Here is a 17445-nt window from a genome sequence, read left to right as displayed (position 1 = left end):
CATCTGCAAACATCATAGTCCACGGGGACTCCTGTCTGATCTCGTCTGTCAACCTGTCCATCACCATTACAAATAAGAAAAGGCTCAGAGCTGAAACTTGTTGTAATCCCACCTCCACCTTAAACGCATCCGTCACTCCCACCGTAGACCTCGCCGCTGTCGCACTACCCTCGTACATATCCTGTACCACTCTTACATACTTCTCTGATGCTCCAGACTTCCTCATACAATACCACAACTCCTCTCTAGGCACCCTGTGATATGCTTTCTCTAAATCCACAAAGACACAATGCAACTCCTTCTGACATTCTCTGTACTTCTCCATCAACACTCTCAAAGCAAACATCGCATCTGTAGTCCTCTTTCCTGGCATGAAACCATACTGCTGATCATTAATCATCACCTCCCTTTTTAACCTAGCTTCCACTACTCTTTCCCATAACTTCATGCTGTGACTGATCAGTTTAATCCTTCTGTAGTTACTACAGCTCTGCACATCACCCTTATTCTTAAAAATCGGTACCAAAACACTTTTTCTCCATTCCTCAGGCATCCTCTCACTTTCCAAGATTTCATTAAGCAATCTAGTTAAAAACTCCACTGCCATTTCACCTAAACACCTCCATGCTTCCACAGGTATGTCATCTGGAACAACAGCCTTTCAGTTCTTCATCCTCTTCATAGCTATCCTTACTTCCTCCTTGCTAATCCACTGCATGTCATGATTCACTATCCGCACATCATCCAACCTTCTCTCCCTCTTATTCTCTTCATTCATCAACCCCTCAAAGTACTCTTTCCATCTGCTCAGCACACTCTCCTCGCTTGTGAATACGTTTCCCTCATTATCCTTTATCACCCTTACCTGCTGCACATCTTTACTAGCTCGGTCCCTCTGTCTAGCCAATTGGTACAGGTCCTTTTCTCCCTCCTTAGTGTCCAACCTTTTATACAACTTGTCATATGCCTTATCCTTAGCCTTCACCACCTCTCTCTTTGCCATGCACCTCATCTCCTTATAGTCTTGTCTACTTTCTTCATCTCTCTGACAATCCCACTTCTTCTTCGCCAACCTCTTTCTCTGTATACTCTCCTGTATTTCTTCATTCCACCTCTTTCCAGATGTCACACCAAGCACCTTTCTAGCCATCTTTCTTACTAGCTCTACTGTAGTTACCCAGCTATTCAGTAACTCTTCACTGCCACCCAGTGCCTGTCTTAACTCTTCCTTGAACATCACCTCACAATTACCATTTTTCAATTTCCACCATTTGATCCTTGGTGCTGCCCTCACACTCATCCTCCTCTTCTTGATCACCAATGTCATCCTACAAACCACCATCCTATGCTGCCTAACTATACTTTCCCCTGCTACCACTTTACAGTCTCCAATCTCCTTCAGACTGGCCCTTCTACATAAGATATAATCCACCTGTGTGCATCTTCCTCCACTCTTGTATGTCACCCTACGCTCCTCCCTCTTGTTAAAATACGTATTCAACACAGCCATGTCCATCCTTTAGGCAAAATCCACTACCATCTGACCTTCTGCATTCCTTTGCTTAACACCATACCTACCCATCACGTCCTCATCCCCTCTGTTCCCTTCACCAACATGCCCATTTCAATCTGCTCCAATCACCAGTCTCTCACCCTTGGATACAGTCATCACCACTTCATCCAACTCGCTCCAAAATTTTTCTTTCTCATCCATCGCACACCCAACTTGTGGAGCATATGCACTAACATCATTTATCATTACACCATCAATTTCCAGCTTCATAAACATCACTCTATCCGTCACTCTTTTCACCTCCAAAACACTCTTAGCATACTATTCCTTCAGGATAATGCCTACTCCATTTTTCCTCCCATCCACACCATGATAAAATTATTTGAACTCGCCTCCGATACACCTAGCCTTTCTCCCCTTCCATCTGGTCTCTTGCACACACAATATACTAACCTTCCTTCGGTCCATCATATCAACTAGCTCTCTCCCTATACCAGTCATGAAGTAAAACAAGGTACAGCTGCTCTCCAAAGGTCTCGATTCCAGAAAAGAAACCAAACAAAGACGAAAATACAGGACAAGACCACCACTACGATGCACATAAAATTCCAAGGTTTTATTGTAGACAAGAATGAGCGCTTTCACGTGCCAAACGCTGCACGCTTCATCAGATTTCATTTACTAATCAACAGAGCAGTCTTTAAATATACTAACTAATTACACTTAATTAAATTCAATCAAGTAATTCATTTAAATCAAGCAAGTAGTCATAGTGACTGTTACAATGCTGTTAGCTCAAGTCATTCATAATAACCACTTATGTCAAGAAAAACCTAGAGCCATATGAAGCTAAAAATATAGTTTTCTATACAATATAATATATGTAACAGAATGTATGGACATATATAAATGTGTGTGTAAAAATATAAAAATTTTATATATATTGATGTATAAAAATATATATAAAATATCTGTAATATATATGAATGAAGAAGTCATAAAATAATGATAAATTCATAGAAAATAAATAGAAATGACAAAACCCATATAAAAACAAAAATAATAATACTAAATAAATAATGAAATATATTTATATACATGATTCTTATATTTCCTGGTATTTACGTGCAATTAATGCCGTCTTAATACTAATGAATTGGTTTAAACCAGGTTCTACATGCGCTCGTAATTTGAAAATCCAACACAGTTCAATAGATTCTAAGTAATTCTTATTATTCCCCCCTCTCTTATTTTTGGTTATCAGTTGTAATACTCTGAACTCAAAAATATGATCTTTAAAACTACTTATATGTTTCGCCAATGCATTCTGTTGTTTATTTCTCTTTATGTCATATATGTGATTATACATCCTGTTTTTTAATTTCCTGGATGTCATCCCTACATAAAACGCTGAACAGCGTGTGCAAGTTGCTAAATATATAAGATTTTCATCTTCGCAGCTAGCATGAACTTTAGGTTTGAATCTATAGTTGATAATGGGATGAATAAAATCTTGTTCCTTCGAAATAAACTTGCACATGTTACATTTATTACAAGGATAAGTACCTAACCTATCATAGTGCCTAATGATGCTTTTATTAAATTCATCATGAATAGTGTTCAGTACATAAAATTCTTTTTAAATTCTTGCTATTTCTATAAGTAAAAGAAGGGATATTTCCTACTATAGTCTGAATCTTTGGGTCAGCAATAAGTACCTTCCAATTCTTATTAATGATATAAATGATGTTTTTATTATCATGAGTGTATCTGGTGATAAAAGTAGTTTTAATAGCTCTACCTGTATTCAGTCTACCTCCTGCATAACTGGTGACTCCCCCGATGTAGTTACTTTTATCTCTAGGTACATCCATAACAATTTCCTTAATTCTACTTAACATAGAAACAGGATAATCCCTATCTGACAATAGGGTATACATGGCATTAAGTTGTTGTTGCCTGTTAAGGTCTTCTTTGCAAATTCTCATAATTCTAAGGTATTGTCCCTTTACTGTGTTAGAGAAAACAAATCTAGGATGCATGCTACTACCAGTCATACTGCCAACATTCAAAGTTCCGACCCTCACTATCACAGTCCTAGCCTTTACCTGCCTTCAGCCATGCCTTCCGCCTCTTTAAATTGGAAAAAAATGTAAGTTCATAAGTAATGATAGATGCAGAAGTAGTGCCGTTACTGTATGTTTGTATAGTGTAAGCAGTTTCAGTTGGACTAACCCGGTTAACAAATGTCAATAAATGTTTGTTGCTCATAATAACATAGGGTTTACAACCTCGGAGTTGGTATATTTTATTTGTGGTGGCCCCCTTGCAAAAGCATGAGAAATGAAAAATAATTGCAGTTTTTTATTCTTGGAGTTTAGGAAGTTTTATTTATTTATTTATTTAACATTTGTTAACCGGGAAAGTTCGACTAGGTTCTACAGACCCTGTTTTCAGCGGAGGCCCAGGAAGAAATGCTCCAGAAGCATGTCTTTGGAATGTGGGAGAAAATCGGAGTACCCAGAAGAAACCCACGCGAATGCAGGGAGAACGTGCAAACTCCGCACAGAAGGCACCCCAGCCGAGAATTGAACCGGATAACCTCTTGCTGTGAGGCGACAACATTAACCGCTGCACCACTGCGCTGCCCGATAGTTAATGCTTGCTATCCGGTTTTCGATGTTTTGGGATGCAATCTTGTAAAGTTTTGAAAATTTGGTATTCTGTGACTCGATCTTTTTAGGTTTCAGCAAATTGAATCTTTGACGGTCTCGATATTTTGTAGTTCTGTGTAGTGGTAATTCGTAATGTAAAAGTAGATCCATATATGTGTGTGTGTGTATATATATATATATATATATATATATATATATGTGTGTGTGTGTGTGTGTAGACAGAATGTTGAGTAAGCCATCTAGCTTTAAGAAATGTATAGCTTGTTCAGACAAGCTGCTGAACTAACATGCAGGAGAAATGTGTACATTGAACAGGGGCCTTAGATGCAGCATGTTCAGTTTGTGAAGCCTAAGGATAAAGAGCTTTTTGTAAAGGGTCTCCTACAGCCCACCACATGAGAAGATCCGTCATCGTGTTCTGGGAAGTCTACGGCTGCTGCTTCTTACCCTTGTTCATCCTTTAAGAAGGCAGACAAGTCCTCAGACAAGAAAAAAGACATCTAAAACATGAAAACAAAACAAAACAAAAAAAAAAAAATCTCTAATTCCGACACCTGTGTCAGCTCCCTTAGTGGTACCTAAAATCCACTTGGTCCCAACATTCTCATCCCCTGGACACACACATTCCTCTCCTACCTTGCCTAAAAGAGGAGATCTTGTGATGGAAATCACAGATTAAACTTAACTGGAGTCTACCTGTCAAAATGCAGACACTGCAAAAGGAGCTGCAGACAGATATGTCCGAGAATGCATGGGGAATATGGGCAAGTAACCTGAAAGTTCAGGAATGATAGCCAAATAAGTCAGTCTTAAGGAGATGAGGGCACTGATACAAGCCCTGCAGATATTTTCCTATTCTTGAAAACCGGGTCCCATACAAGTGTTCACTTACAACATAATGATAATGTGGTACATAACCTCTCTTGGTATAGGAGCAGGCCACTAAAACGAACCTCTCTCCCAAAGTAGTTTACATTCCTTTACAGGACAATTTCATGGAAGACTTTCTAAGCAGATCAAGGGAAGATCTCAAATAGATGCTGAAAAGGGAGATCTTCCTAGACATAGTCTACAAATGAGTGGTACCACAGATAGATGTATTTGCCCCCACCAATAACAAACAACTTCTGCTTTTATGCACCAGTGCCTCCTGTCCTCAAGCTTGGAAAACAGACCCAGTGTCCTTTCCTTAGGAGTGAAGGTTTTTATATGCCTTCCCTCCACTTCCTCTTCCTCATGTGATCTAAATAAAAATCCATAAGGAACACCCAGAGATTTTACTGGAGACTCCCTAAGGGCCAAGGCAGCATTGTTTCCCCCTTCTCTTCCACCTAGCCGTGGTTCCCCCTTCTCTTCCACCTAGCCAAGGACCATCACCAGAAGTTTCCCTCCACAGTAGATGTGATCACAAAACAGAAATGCTGACCACTTCAACCTAACCTGTCATCCCTCATCCTGACATTGTGGACTCTGATCCTTTTTAGACACCAGGTTTCTGACTAAGTGTTAGGATTTTTCCAGGAAGCAAGAAAACTTACTACCAGAAATTCTTAAATAGCAAAATGAATAAGATTTACTATATGGTGCTGGGTTAAAAAAACAGGATCCAGTACAGGTAAATACTCCAGTTGTCCTGTTATTTGTGTGAGCTGTTGAAATCTGGGTTAGCATACTCTGCTCTTTGGCACCTATGTGGTATGGAATGTCACACCTCTAACAGACTACACACATCTTGCATTCCAGAACGTTTTCTGAAAAATAAACTAAAAAAAAATAAGGTAAACAAATGTAAATATTTTGTGAACAATAAAAGCTATTACAACTGTACAAATAATGTTATCATTAAGAATTGTTTACAGTGATAATAGTGAGTGCATTCATAGGGTTTTCCATAAATACTCGTAATATATTATAATGCATACAAATGCCAAATTGTATTTTTGCTAAGCTTTCACAAATAAATTAACATGTCTTGAAAATTATGCAGCCTAAACATGTATTGTTAGTTTTGTTAACCAGGCATAAGCTTTCACATCACAAGACATTTTTATGTAAGTGCATGTTTATTGAGACATTTACAAAAATATGAAAACATGTTTAGTTGTATAATATGCAGTACAAATTGGATATTTCTAAAGAATTGCAACTTACAGTGCAAATATCAGACAGTTTTCTTCAGTAACATCTAAGGTTTCACCTGATGTTATGTAACTGTTTGTAAGTCACTTGTTTTTGAAGTGTCAAGTACATTTGGAAATGTTGCTTATTTTCATAATTACTAACATACACCTAGCAACATTTCCTGTATAATGTGATCTAAAGCAGCACTGATAGTGAATTGTTCTGTCTCTCACATTGGTGTTCCCCACCATACACCTCAGTAAAATGTAGTTCTCTCAGTTTTGAAAATATAAACACAAATATGAAAATATGAATAATAAGTGGCAAACAAAAGATTAATTTCTGCACTGCAGGGCATGCTAGACTAACAATCTTAGTGTCATTTTGTTAATAACTCCTTGCCTTGCTATGTTATTTGCTTTTTCCCCAAAAGCTAGCTGGCTTACTCCCTTCTACTAAAGGACAACACAAATAAAACAATCTCTGGTGTGACATAAAAGTATCTTTGTCTCACTCTTAACCCGTCCATATCTTTTTATACCTCACGTAGATATAGTAAATGCTTTCACACAACAGCCAGCACTATTCTTGTTCCCAGAATTGAGTACATTCTATCGCTAATAATCCTGGATTCCAGTGCATAGATACACAAGTTCAGATCAGCAGAAAAAGTCTAGCATACCCCTCATAGCTCAAGAAATCTGGACAAAGGCCCAAAAATAGGGACACATTTTATATATTGCTGTAAAAATAGAAAGATACCTGACTAACAAGTTTTGTGCTATCATGCATTTTCTGAAGGATATGAAGTCTGAAACTCAAATGTCTTGTCATTATTTAATGAGTTTTAGTAACTTCAGATGTTAAGTTGTCTATCTCGCCTTTGTATCTTGCTTGTTGGGATCGGAGCCGATCCTCGGCTCCGACTCGGCCATCTTCTGTAGCTCGAGAGCTGTTTACTGGCTTGAGGCTACCCCTTATCCCATGATGCCTAGCGCTAGCTATCCAGATCTTGTTTGCCGCTTCAGCTGCGAGGTTCGTTGTTACTGGCTCAGGCTCGTATAAGTTTTATTCAACTTTTTTTCTGTCAGATTAGGGTTTTTCTGATAGTTTATTCTTTAAAATATAGTCATTAACTAGTGTTGTTGTAGTTTAGTGTATTTGTAGTTTCACCTTAGAACTTGTTTAAATTAGAGAGTTCTCCCTCTCCCTACCCTTTTGCAGGTAGCGTTTTAGTTTAAGCTTTTTCTTCCTTCTGTTTCTTACGTAGCCATTTAAGTTAGAGACTCCTAGTTAAAACAAAAAAAAAAAAAAAAAAAACTATCTTTAGCTGTAGTATACTGTGTGTTTGTTTTTTTTTTTTTTTTTGTGGTTAGTGTCTGGTTTAGTTTTTGCTGTTCGGCCTTCTGGCCAAAAACAATTCAGTGTAGTGTCTTCTAGTTGGGATATGTCTAAAGAATCCAAGGTGTCTGGATTCAAGAAGTGTGACTCATGCTGTCAGAAAATGTCTCTGACAGATGGGCACACTTCTTGCGTCTATTGCTTAGGCGCAGTGCACCTGCAGGACTCTTGTTCTGTATGCCATGCATTCAGCCCAAGAGTTCTGCAGGAGCGCAAAAATAAGCTTATTTTGAGGTGTCTTCTTAAGCCCCAGGATTCACCGGCCAAGGCTCAGCCTGTGAAAACTCCTAAACCGACCAAATCGCCGGCTCCCAGCTCGGAGCCATCATTGGACCAAGCCGTTGCGGACCAACAAGAGGCCGAGGCCTCCTTCTCTAGAGTCTATACATTCGGCTCCTCGGTCTCCCCTGTTGCAGAGTGACCGCAGTCATAGATCCTCCCACTCTTCTCGGTCCTCTAGGCTCTCAGATCATGACGTGGAGAGAGTGGTTGAAGTCGCAGGCACTGGCCAAAATGTTGTCCAGCCCTCCTCAACAGGTGTCTGCTCCGACCTCTTCCAGCAATGTTCATCCTCCGACTCCATTGAGCTTGGAGCCGGAGTTTCTTGGGGTTCGAATCGTGGAACCGTCTGCACCGATAACCATTTCTCCTTCGGTTCCGTCGTCGGCTCCGATCCCCTCGATGGTGCCGTCCATCAAGGGATCTGGGCGCAGAGACTCCCTTGTCGGCTCCGAGGGGGTGAGTGGCATCGGACCCTTGTCCGACCCTGTTCTCCTTCTCAGAGCATCGGTGCAGGTGAGCTCAGCTCCTACATCGGCCTCGGAGCCGTCTCCCTCGGTGCGGAGGAGGATTCCGGTTTCCTCGGAACCGGAGCCTTCTCTGCATCGTGGCAGGGACGCCTTCGATGTCATGAGGACTGTACTGGCCTCTGAATCAGCTCCACTTTCGAACCCACTGGCTCCGTCCTCTGTAGTGCCTGCATCAACCTCTGCCCTCCTCCAGACCCCAAGCGTGGGGAACCGGTGCTCCAGAGCACCCCATTGGGTGTTTCCTCTTCTTCCGAGGCCTCCCCTGATCATTCAGAGGAGCCCCCTCGGAAGAGGAAGTGCAAGAGGAAGCACATTGACTCCCCCCGAGTCTGTCACTTTGGATATGGATTTGGATGAACTGGAAGGGTCCCCGAGATCCCCCTCTGAAGATGTTTCCTTTTCGGACATCCTAGAAATGTTTAAGCAGAGAGGGAACTGGAATGCCCTAGCCCCTACCGAGGACGAATCTGTATTCCTGGACGCTTTCACTTCCCGACCTTCCACCTCCTGGGTGTCTCCGCCTTTCGATCCACTAATGTCAGTGGTGGCTCGAAGGGCTTGGTCAGCCCCGGATACAGTGAAACCAACCCCGAGGAGACCCGGCAAGTTTATCACTGCACCCCCTGATAAACAGTTCCTTACTAAAGGTGTTCCCGTAGATGCCATGGTGGTAGCAGCATCTACTAAAAAGGAGTTAGCGGAAACTTCTTCCTCTGTCCATCCTCCTAACAAAGAGTCTAGGACCATGGATAGATAAGGGAAGCAAATGTTTGCTTCAGCGACCTTTTCCATGAGGTCACTGAATTATTTATGTCATTTTACCCGGCGTCAGAGGGATCTCCTGAAAGAGCTCAGAGATTCCCTCCAGGATCCATCAGCTGAAGGGGCTCAAGTTAAAGTGGCTTCTCAGCTGGCAACCTTTAATTCGGTAGTTAACTCCTCCATGAGGCTCATTTCCTATGCAGCCGATGGTGCGATTAGAGCCACAGGTACAGGCGTGGCCCTCAGGAGACATGCATGGATGCGGCCGTGTAATTTTGCGGAAGCCTTTAGAGCATCGTTCACCAACACTCCCTTTGACGGTTCCTTTCTTTTTGGACCACAGGTGAAAGACACTCTGACTAGGTGTGAACAGGAAGGCAAGACTCTCTGCTGTGGGAGTTCGTTTTTCCACTCCTTCCAGACCATATCCCAAGGGTCAGAAGAGTGGTAAAATGTGGTTTCCGAAATCCCAGGGAAGCTCGCCTGACACACGTAGTGATTTTTCCTCCAGGGGCAGAGAAGGGAACAACAACAACAGACGCCGCCCTCGGGGCAGAGGGGGTCCGCAGAACCAGGTCAGCAGAGAATCCTTCTCTGACAAGCCCTTCCAGCATCCCTGAAGGGTTGCCCGGCTACCCACTTCTGGAGGCAGTCTGGGTAAGACTTTCTCTGTACCCAAAAGCCTGGCAAAACACGAGACAAATGGGTACACTCAATCATATCCGGAGGCTACATAATTCCCTTCTTTCAACCCCCCTTAACGTCAAGCAAATCCCTTCCAGATGTTCCACCCAATCTGAGGGCCCAAGCAGTCATAGAAGTTTCAAGACTGCTAGAAAAAAAGAGTCATCCAGGAAGTCCCAGCAGACCAATACGGATCCGGAACTTACTCAAGGTTCTTTTTGGTACCAAAAAAGATAGGGGACTGGAGACCAGTATTGAATCTCAGCAGACTAAACAAGTCTGTTCAAAGAACAAGGTTTCGGATGGTCACACTACAGTCCATTCTACCCTTTTTGGGTCAGGACAATTGGATGTGCTCAATAGATCTTCAGGATGCATACTATCACATCAAAATGGACAGGCACTCCAGGAGATTCCTTCACTTGCGGCTGGGAGCCAGTCATTACCAGTTCAGTGCTCTGCCCTTTGGTCTCACCACAGCCCCCAGGGTGTTCACCAAATGCATGGCAGTAGTCATGTCTCACCTGAGGCGTCAAGGATTCCAGGTGTTTCCATATCTAGACGACTGGCTCCTTACTTCTACTACCAGGCATCAACCCCTTCAAGCCAGGGACTATACAATCACAATTTGTGCCCAGCTAGGCATTACTATAAATTTAGAAAAATCTGCCTTATCGCCCTGTCAATCTATTACCTATATAGGAGCAGATTTTAGATACAAGAAGTATGTCCGCAAGGCTACCTCCAGACAGAGTGGCCACAATTTGGCAGCAAGTTCATATCCTCATGCAATGCAAAAGGATACAAATCAGGTTGGTCCTTCAAACTCTGGGTTCTATGGCAGCGGCAATTCTTCTGATACCTCTGGCCCGTTTTCACATGAGAATCCTTCAGTGGCTTCTCTTCACACAGTGGTCCTTTCAACAGCTCCCCATGTCTCTCGTGATCATGATTACAGAAACATGCAAAAGGCACCTTTCCTGGTGGATGGTCTCCCTACTAGTGTCGCAGGGCAGACCATTCATCCAGCCTCCTCCGGTTGCCACAGTGACCATGGATGCCTCACTGATAGGGTGGGGGGCATTATCAGGACAGAATAGTCCAAGGCACTTGGCAGCCTCACGAGTACCATCTGCACATAAATGTCTTGGTGATGAGAGCCGTGCTCCTAGTGTTGCAAGCCCTTCAGGACTCTCTCCCTTCCGGGACAATTGCAATTCAAATGGACAACATCTCAGTAGTGTGGTACATCAACAAGCAGGGCGGAACCAGGTCCTACCCCCTATGTCGAGAAGCACTCAGACTCTGGCAGTGGGCGATTTCCTCCCAAAAATTTCTGATTGTGACGCACATCCCTGAGAAGTCCAACGTCATAGCGGACAGGCTCAGTAGAGCTATTCTCATGCCTCACGAGTGGTCTCTGAATCAGGTAGTTGCGGATCTGATCTTCCGCAAATGGGGACAGCTTTGCTGTGATCTTTTTGCCACCCCCTTCAACAGCAAATGCAGCAACTACTTCTCCCTTTTACCGCTTCCCGGTCACCCTCCCAGAGATGCTCTAGTCCACGATTGGCCTCAGGGACTTCTTTATGCCTTCCCGCCGTTCCCTCTTATACCCAAGCTCATACAGAAAGCTATTCCGTTGGGTTGCAAAATGATCCTCATTGCCCCCTACTGGCCTCGACAGATATGGTTTCCGTTCCTGCACTGTTACCTCCTCGAGCAGCCCTGGACTCTGGATCCTATTCCAGACCTGCTGATTCATCAGTCAGGAGAGCTGCATCAATCCCTCCAAACACTCCAGCTCACAGCTTGGTTAATCCAATTCCAACCCTAGCCAGGCTTCCCAGCATTTCCCTGGCTGTGCGTGAGATTATTGTCTCCTCTCACAAATCCGCTACTAGGAAGACTTATGCTAGCAAATGGAAACGTTTCTCTTGTTGGGCAGAGGCTAGGAACATAGATCCCTTTTCAGCCCCAGTTCACGAAATCTTGGAGTTCCTAACAGAGTTTTTCATGCTGGGTCCGCTTCTGCCACAATCAGGGATCAACTAGTGGCCATCTCTAACTTTCATGTTGGGTTTTCTAATCTAAACATTATGTCTCATAAACTGTGTAAGGCCTTCCTCAGAGGGACTACTCTTCTTAGGCCCCCAGTGAGAGATCCCCCTCCTCCTTGGGACCTTAATTTGGTACTAACCTCCTTGATTATGCCCACTTTTGAACTGGCAGCATCCTGCTCCATTAAGTTTCTATCTTGGAACACTCTCTTTCTGGTAGCTATTACCTCAGCTAGACGGGTCTCGGAACTTCAAGCACTAAGTGTTCGTCCTCCGTACTTAGTTTTTCATAAGGACAGGGTAGCTCTGAGAGCTAATCCCTCCTTCCTTCCGAAAGTCTGCTCAGAAAATAATCTAAACCAAACTGTAGACCTTCCTGTGTTTTTCCCTAACCACACCAACAAGGCAGAATACAAATGACACCTTTTGGATGTTCATAGACGATTGCGTTTTTACCTGCATAGAACGAAGGATATAAAAAAGTCGGACCAACTTTTCCTTTCCTTTGCTAGGGGCAAACAGGGTCTTCCAGTTTCCAAAGTGACCCTATCCAGGTGGTTGTCTCACATTATTACCTTCATCTATCAACTAAGAAACAAAGAGTTGTCTACCAAACCGAAAGATCATTCTACTAGGGCTTTGGCCACCTCTGTAGTCTTCCAGTCTAGGCTGCCCATGGACTCTATCTGTGCCGCTGCCACGTGGGCAACTCCTCATACCTTTATTTCTCATTACAAGTTAGAGATGGTCTTCAGGTTTAGAGCTAACTTTGGTTCCACTGTTCTGAAGAATCTGTTCCAATGAGCCACCCAGGATTGTAGGTGCTAGTGACACTGTCCCAACAAGCAAGAAACGAAGGCGAGATAGACAACTTAACATAAAGAAGTTTTGTACCTACCATAACGTTCCATGTTAGTTGTCTTCATCTCGCCTTCTTTCTTGAAACCCCCCCCCCCTCCATCCCCCTGTCCTATTGGACCGAGTGGAGTTCAACTTTCACTGGCTGAGTGTTCTCTGGTTTGTTTCCTCTACTGACTTAGAGATTATAACAGGTAGGTTTAACCCTCTGTTTGGAGGGGTTTCATTCCATAGCTATGGCTGGGGATAGCTATTTCAAATGAGATCTGGGTAGCTAGCGCTAGGCATCATGGGATAAGGGGTAGCCTCGAGCCAGTAAACAGCTCTCGAGCTATAGAAGATGGCCGAGTCAGAGCCGAGGATCGGCTCCGATCCCAACAAGCAAGAAAGAAGGCGAAATGAAGACAACTAACATGGAACGCTATGGTAGGTACATAACTTCTTTTTCTCTGTGATTTGCCTGAAAACCACAAATTTTATGAGGAACTGACCAAAACTTTGAGGAAAAAATCTGGATATTCTGCAAAAATTTGAACAGTTGAGAGGTATGTCAGATGTCTGCTGTTAGCTGACCAGACATGCGTACTGCTGAGCCCTGCTAAAAGGTTTTCACAGGCTAACCTATTCAGAGAAGAGAGTTACTGTACTCCTTAGCACTGTCCTTTTAAACATTAAATGTGTGTAGTGTTCCTCGTTGAAAACAGAACTCACTATCAGAGAACAGTGTTACTGTATAAGAGACAGTCAAGGAGATAGAGTGACCTTAGTCATACTTCTCATTTGGTCAGCCATTGATGAAACAGTCTTTCATTATGCTGGGACTTGCTGAGTATAACCATCTTCCTTTATGATGTAAGGAAACAACAAACAGAAGGTGTAAGAATTATTTCAGTCCTGCATGGAACTCCCCTTAAATGCCTACATTGAAGAAACAAATTATCTTAAAATACTTTTGTGTAAATGCCATTCTGTTTATCTTGTCATAATCTATAGTTTTCCAATATAAGCCAAGAAGAAAGCAGTGTGGAGGGTGTGATGTTCACTTCCCAATCATGTTATGAACTTAGTTCACTTAATAACAATTGAACTGTTAAAATATAACTGTAAAATACATGCTCCAAAATAATCAAATAGAAAATCGTAGGTAGTCCACAGTTGAGTTAAAAATGAAATATCCTTTATTGAAACACATAAACAAGTGATCCTAGTCATGTGTAATGAAAAGCATCAAAAGCATTCCGTATATATAATCAGGTTGTTTGGAGCAAGGGGATAGTTATAGATGGAGGTTCTGTTAAGAGCAATAACAGCATTAAAAGCATTCCTTTATCCAAGTCACCCTTCCCCCTTAACATCATAGTGTGATCAGAGACTGTGCTAACTGCAACTGAATCTAGAAAGCTATAGACAAATTGCTATCAGTTTATTAACACTTTGTATGGGCTAACCAACTAATGAAAACTTTATTAATTAGGAAACTAACTAAAAATGACTAACAGAAATATCTACCAGTCGAAATCTACCAGAATAAATACAACTTTTAACAAAGATTGCTTTCGTATCAGGTTTGTGTGTCAGAAACAAATCTTAATGTGAACATGTGTATAGATGTACAACTGAAAACCTCAGTAGGATGAAAAACATAAAAATAATTGCTAAGCTGAAAATACAGATATAAATGCTAAAAATATAGCACTAAGGCCATGGGGATCTGTTAAAGTGTGGCATCTAGCTAAAAAAACAATTAGAGAGTGTAAGACTGCACTCAAAGAGTATTTGCAACCTTTAAAACAGAATAGAAAAAGATTAGGCCCATGCTCATTGTGTGCAGTCAGACTTTCACTGCCTAAAAGGAAAAAATGTAACAAAAAGTGTTTAGTTTAAAATCTAAAGTAGCATTTAATGCGGAGCCATCAAAAACAATTAATGTCTACATGAGCCACCTGAAGTATGTGAGCTAGCACTGATAGAAGTAAACAGTGTTTGATATTTGTTTTTAAACACAATATAAGTAAGTAATGTCAGCAGTAATCAGTCCCATATCAGTCTTTTAATAGTCTTTTAAACAGTGAGGCATTTTTTAGAAATCTAGTATGTTTTTTGTGGAGCAATAATAATTAACCCCTGGTTTTCTAAAAGAGCTCAATTTCAGCTGCCACTGTAGTTCACATTTTTCTAAAAGATTAGGGATGTCTCCTTCCAGTTCCAAAAGGTCCATATGGTCAGTAATTTGAAATTTAAAGCCAGTGTGTCTTTTGTGTGGCTGCAGGTGCCGAGTCAGTGCATTATTTTTGCATTTAGCTCTAATTTCAGAAAGATGGCCAGAAATCCTTCTTTTAAGTTTGATGGGCATTTTCCCCACATAAAATGCTTCACAGTCATTGCAGTTAGCCCTGTAAATGACCGTACTTGTCTTACAAGTTCAGTTATTGTATTCATACTAGCATATTCCTTAATGTGTGTTTTCTCTTTACATCTGTTGTAACCCTGCTGCTTTACAGTCTGGGTTATGGCTGAAAAGGGTCAGTTAACCAATCCATCTACCTGGTTATCAGATGGCAAATACATAAATACATTTATCTGTTTGCTCTTCATTGTTCCTGATTAAACTTGTATAGAGTTACTTGTAGATTATTTGTAGAGCTGTTCTTCCTGGCAGAAAAGGAAGAACTCACTTCACTTAATATGCATTTAAGCAAATTGTAGGAAAATAGTTAAAATACAGGGTAGGGAGAGACTGCACTTGAGTACTTTATTTCAACCAGAATGTATACATGTCCATTGATTTAATTTTTTTCCTATGTTTAGTTACAGGTCCACTGTCAGAGTATCAAATAGCGTATGTCTGCAGAGAAACATTGAAGGTAAATCATCTGAATTTTCTTTTTTTTTTTTGGTGTTTGTTTAATGCTGTTTACTGCTCTGGGAACTGGATGCAATCCTGAAGTTTTTAAGCTGAAAAGAAGAGAAGCACAAAGTACTTCCATGTCAGGGTGCTGTGTGTGAAATATCTGCAGTTATCGTTAAGCAGATTCATGTGATACAGCTACAGGGCAGGACAGGGTTCTGCATCTTCTGCTGTGATCTTGGATGCCATTTGCCCAGTGGTTACTCTGAGTGTGAGACACACATATGCTGTTCATTTATGAAAATTTGTTTACCAGAATAATCCGTCTGGGAGATAGAGTTGAAGTCTTGGGGATCTAATCTGCAAATGCATGGTGCAAAACATGAATTGTTTTAAAGTGCAGATAAGACTTTAATTGTACTACTGTAAAAAGAGCCAACAGAACCATCTAGATACAGGCAGAAACAAACCTTACATTATGTAATGTACATAACACAAACTTGTAACTTTGAGTATGGAAACAGAAAGTTTGTCTTGTCAAAAATAAAAATAAATAGTTCACTACTAATATAGAGAAGTGAAGTAGCATGCGGTAAGAACAAATGTGGTGGAAGCATTTGAGAACATGTGTGAGAATGAGATTAGAAGAGCTTTATTGAAACTATTCAAGAATACGTTTTTTAATCACTGAAAACAATGAGACTCGAGCATTTGGTCGAGGATGCATCTTTATGCATGAAGGTTGACAAAGGGGAAACTGTAGTACTCTTTGATGTTAGTGTGTATAGCAAGACAATGAGGGCATTACTCAACAGTTGTCCTTTCTGTAGACAAGCTGACAGAAATTGTATTTATGATGAATATAAAGATAATAGCATGCTTTTGGATTGGTCTTTTTAGTTGGGCATGCTTGAACCAAAATGGGTCAGTGCGATTTTTGGTATTTCTAAGTCTCATAAAAAAGAATTGGATTCCCCTTGAGACCGATTGTTTCTTCTACTGACTGCAAAACTGAATCATTAAGACTTTTTGTTGAGTGGAAATTGAAATCTCTGGTTTTGTATTTTGTGGACTGCAAAAAGAAAATTGAGTGAAATCAAATCGATAAGTAAAGAGTGGCTAGTTGCAGCTCACATTTTTAGGTTGTGTACCATGATGCCTACTACATTGAAAACATTGTGGTTTAAAGAATATGTGACCACTCATCCCAATATACCATAGAAAGAATTGTATTTTATCTGTGACTGTAAATGGTTTTAAGACAGAATTGTTTCATTTCGACAAAACATTTTTTGTTTTCATCAAATACAAGGAGTAGCAATGGGTACTACGGTGGCAGCCAGATACAGTAATGTTATTCTAGCACTCTGGTAGGATTTATATGTTTCAGATGGTGCTTTTATGGATTTTTTTTAAGTATTTTCATTTTATTGATGATACAGTTTTTTTTTTTATTTGGTCAGATCAATCACAGATGCTGGATGAATTGCAGAAATATTTAAATTCTATTAAAAAGATTTTGTGATTCACTTTCAATTCAAGAAAGGTAGGTGTCTTTTTGGGGGGGGGGGTATATCACACTAGAAAAATGTTCGCACTATACAAGATTGGTTAGCCAGTATTGAAGTAGCCAGTAGTTTGTTAATGGCCGCTTCTCATGTTGCAGCATTCTTACATGTGGGATTCCCTACTTCAGGTGATCTGAACATCCAGC

General features: G+C 41.2%; 1 protein-coding gene across 3 annotated transcripts in view; it reads left to right on the top strand.

The window, feature by feature from the left end:
- MAP4K5 (mitogen-activated protein kinase kinase kinase kinase 5) overlaps positions 1 to 17445 on the top strand; it is a 2873315-nt gene that overhangs the window by 790357 nt on the left and 2065513 nt on the right. For all 3 annotated transcript variants that reach the window (XM_044074300.1, XM_044074299.1, XM_044074298.1), the window contains exon 5: positions 15692 to 15747. In XM_044074300.1, coding sequence (XP_043930235.1) covers positions 15692 to 15747 — 56 coding nt within the window. The remainder of the gene's footprint in view (positions 1 to 15691; positions 15748 to 17445) is intronic.

This window comes from Protopterus annectens, chromosome 6.part0, assembly GCF_019279795.1.
Source record: "Protopterus annectens isolate FY-2018-M chromosome 6.part0, PAN1.0, whole genome shotgun sequence".
Classification (NCBI taxonomy): domain Eukaryota; kingdom Metazoa; phylum Chordata; order Ceratodontiformes; family Protopteridae; genus Protopterus; species Protopterus annectens.
Note: the sequence above shows the minus strand (reverse complement) of the source record. Positions and strands in the feature narration are given on the sequence as shown.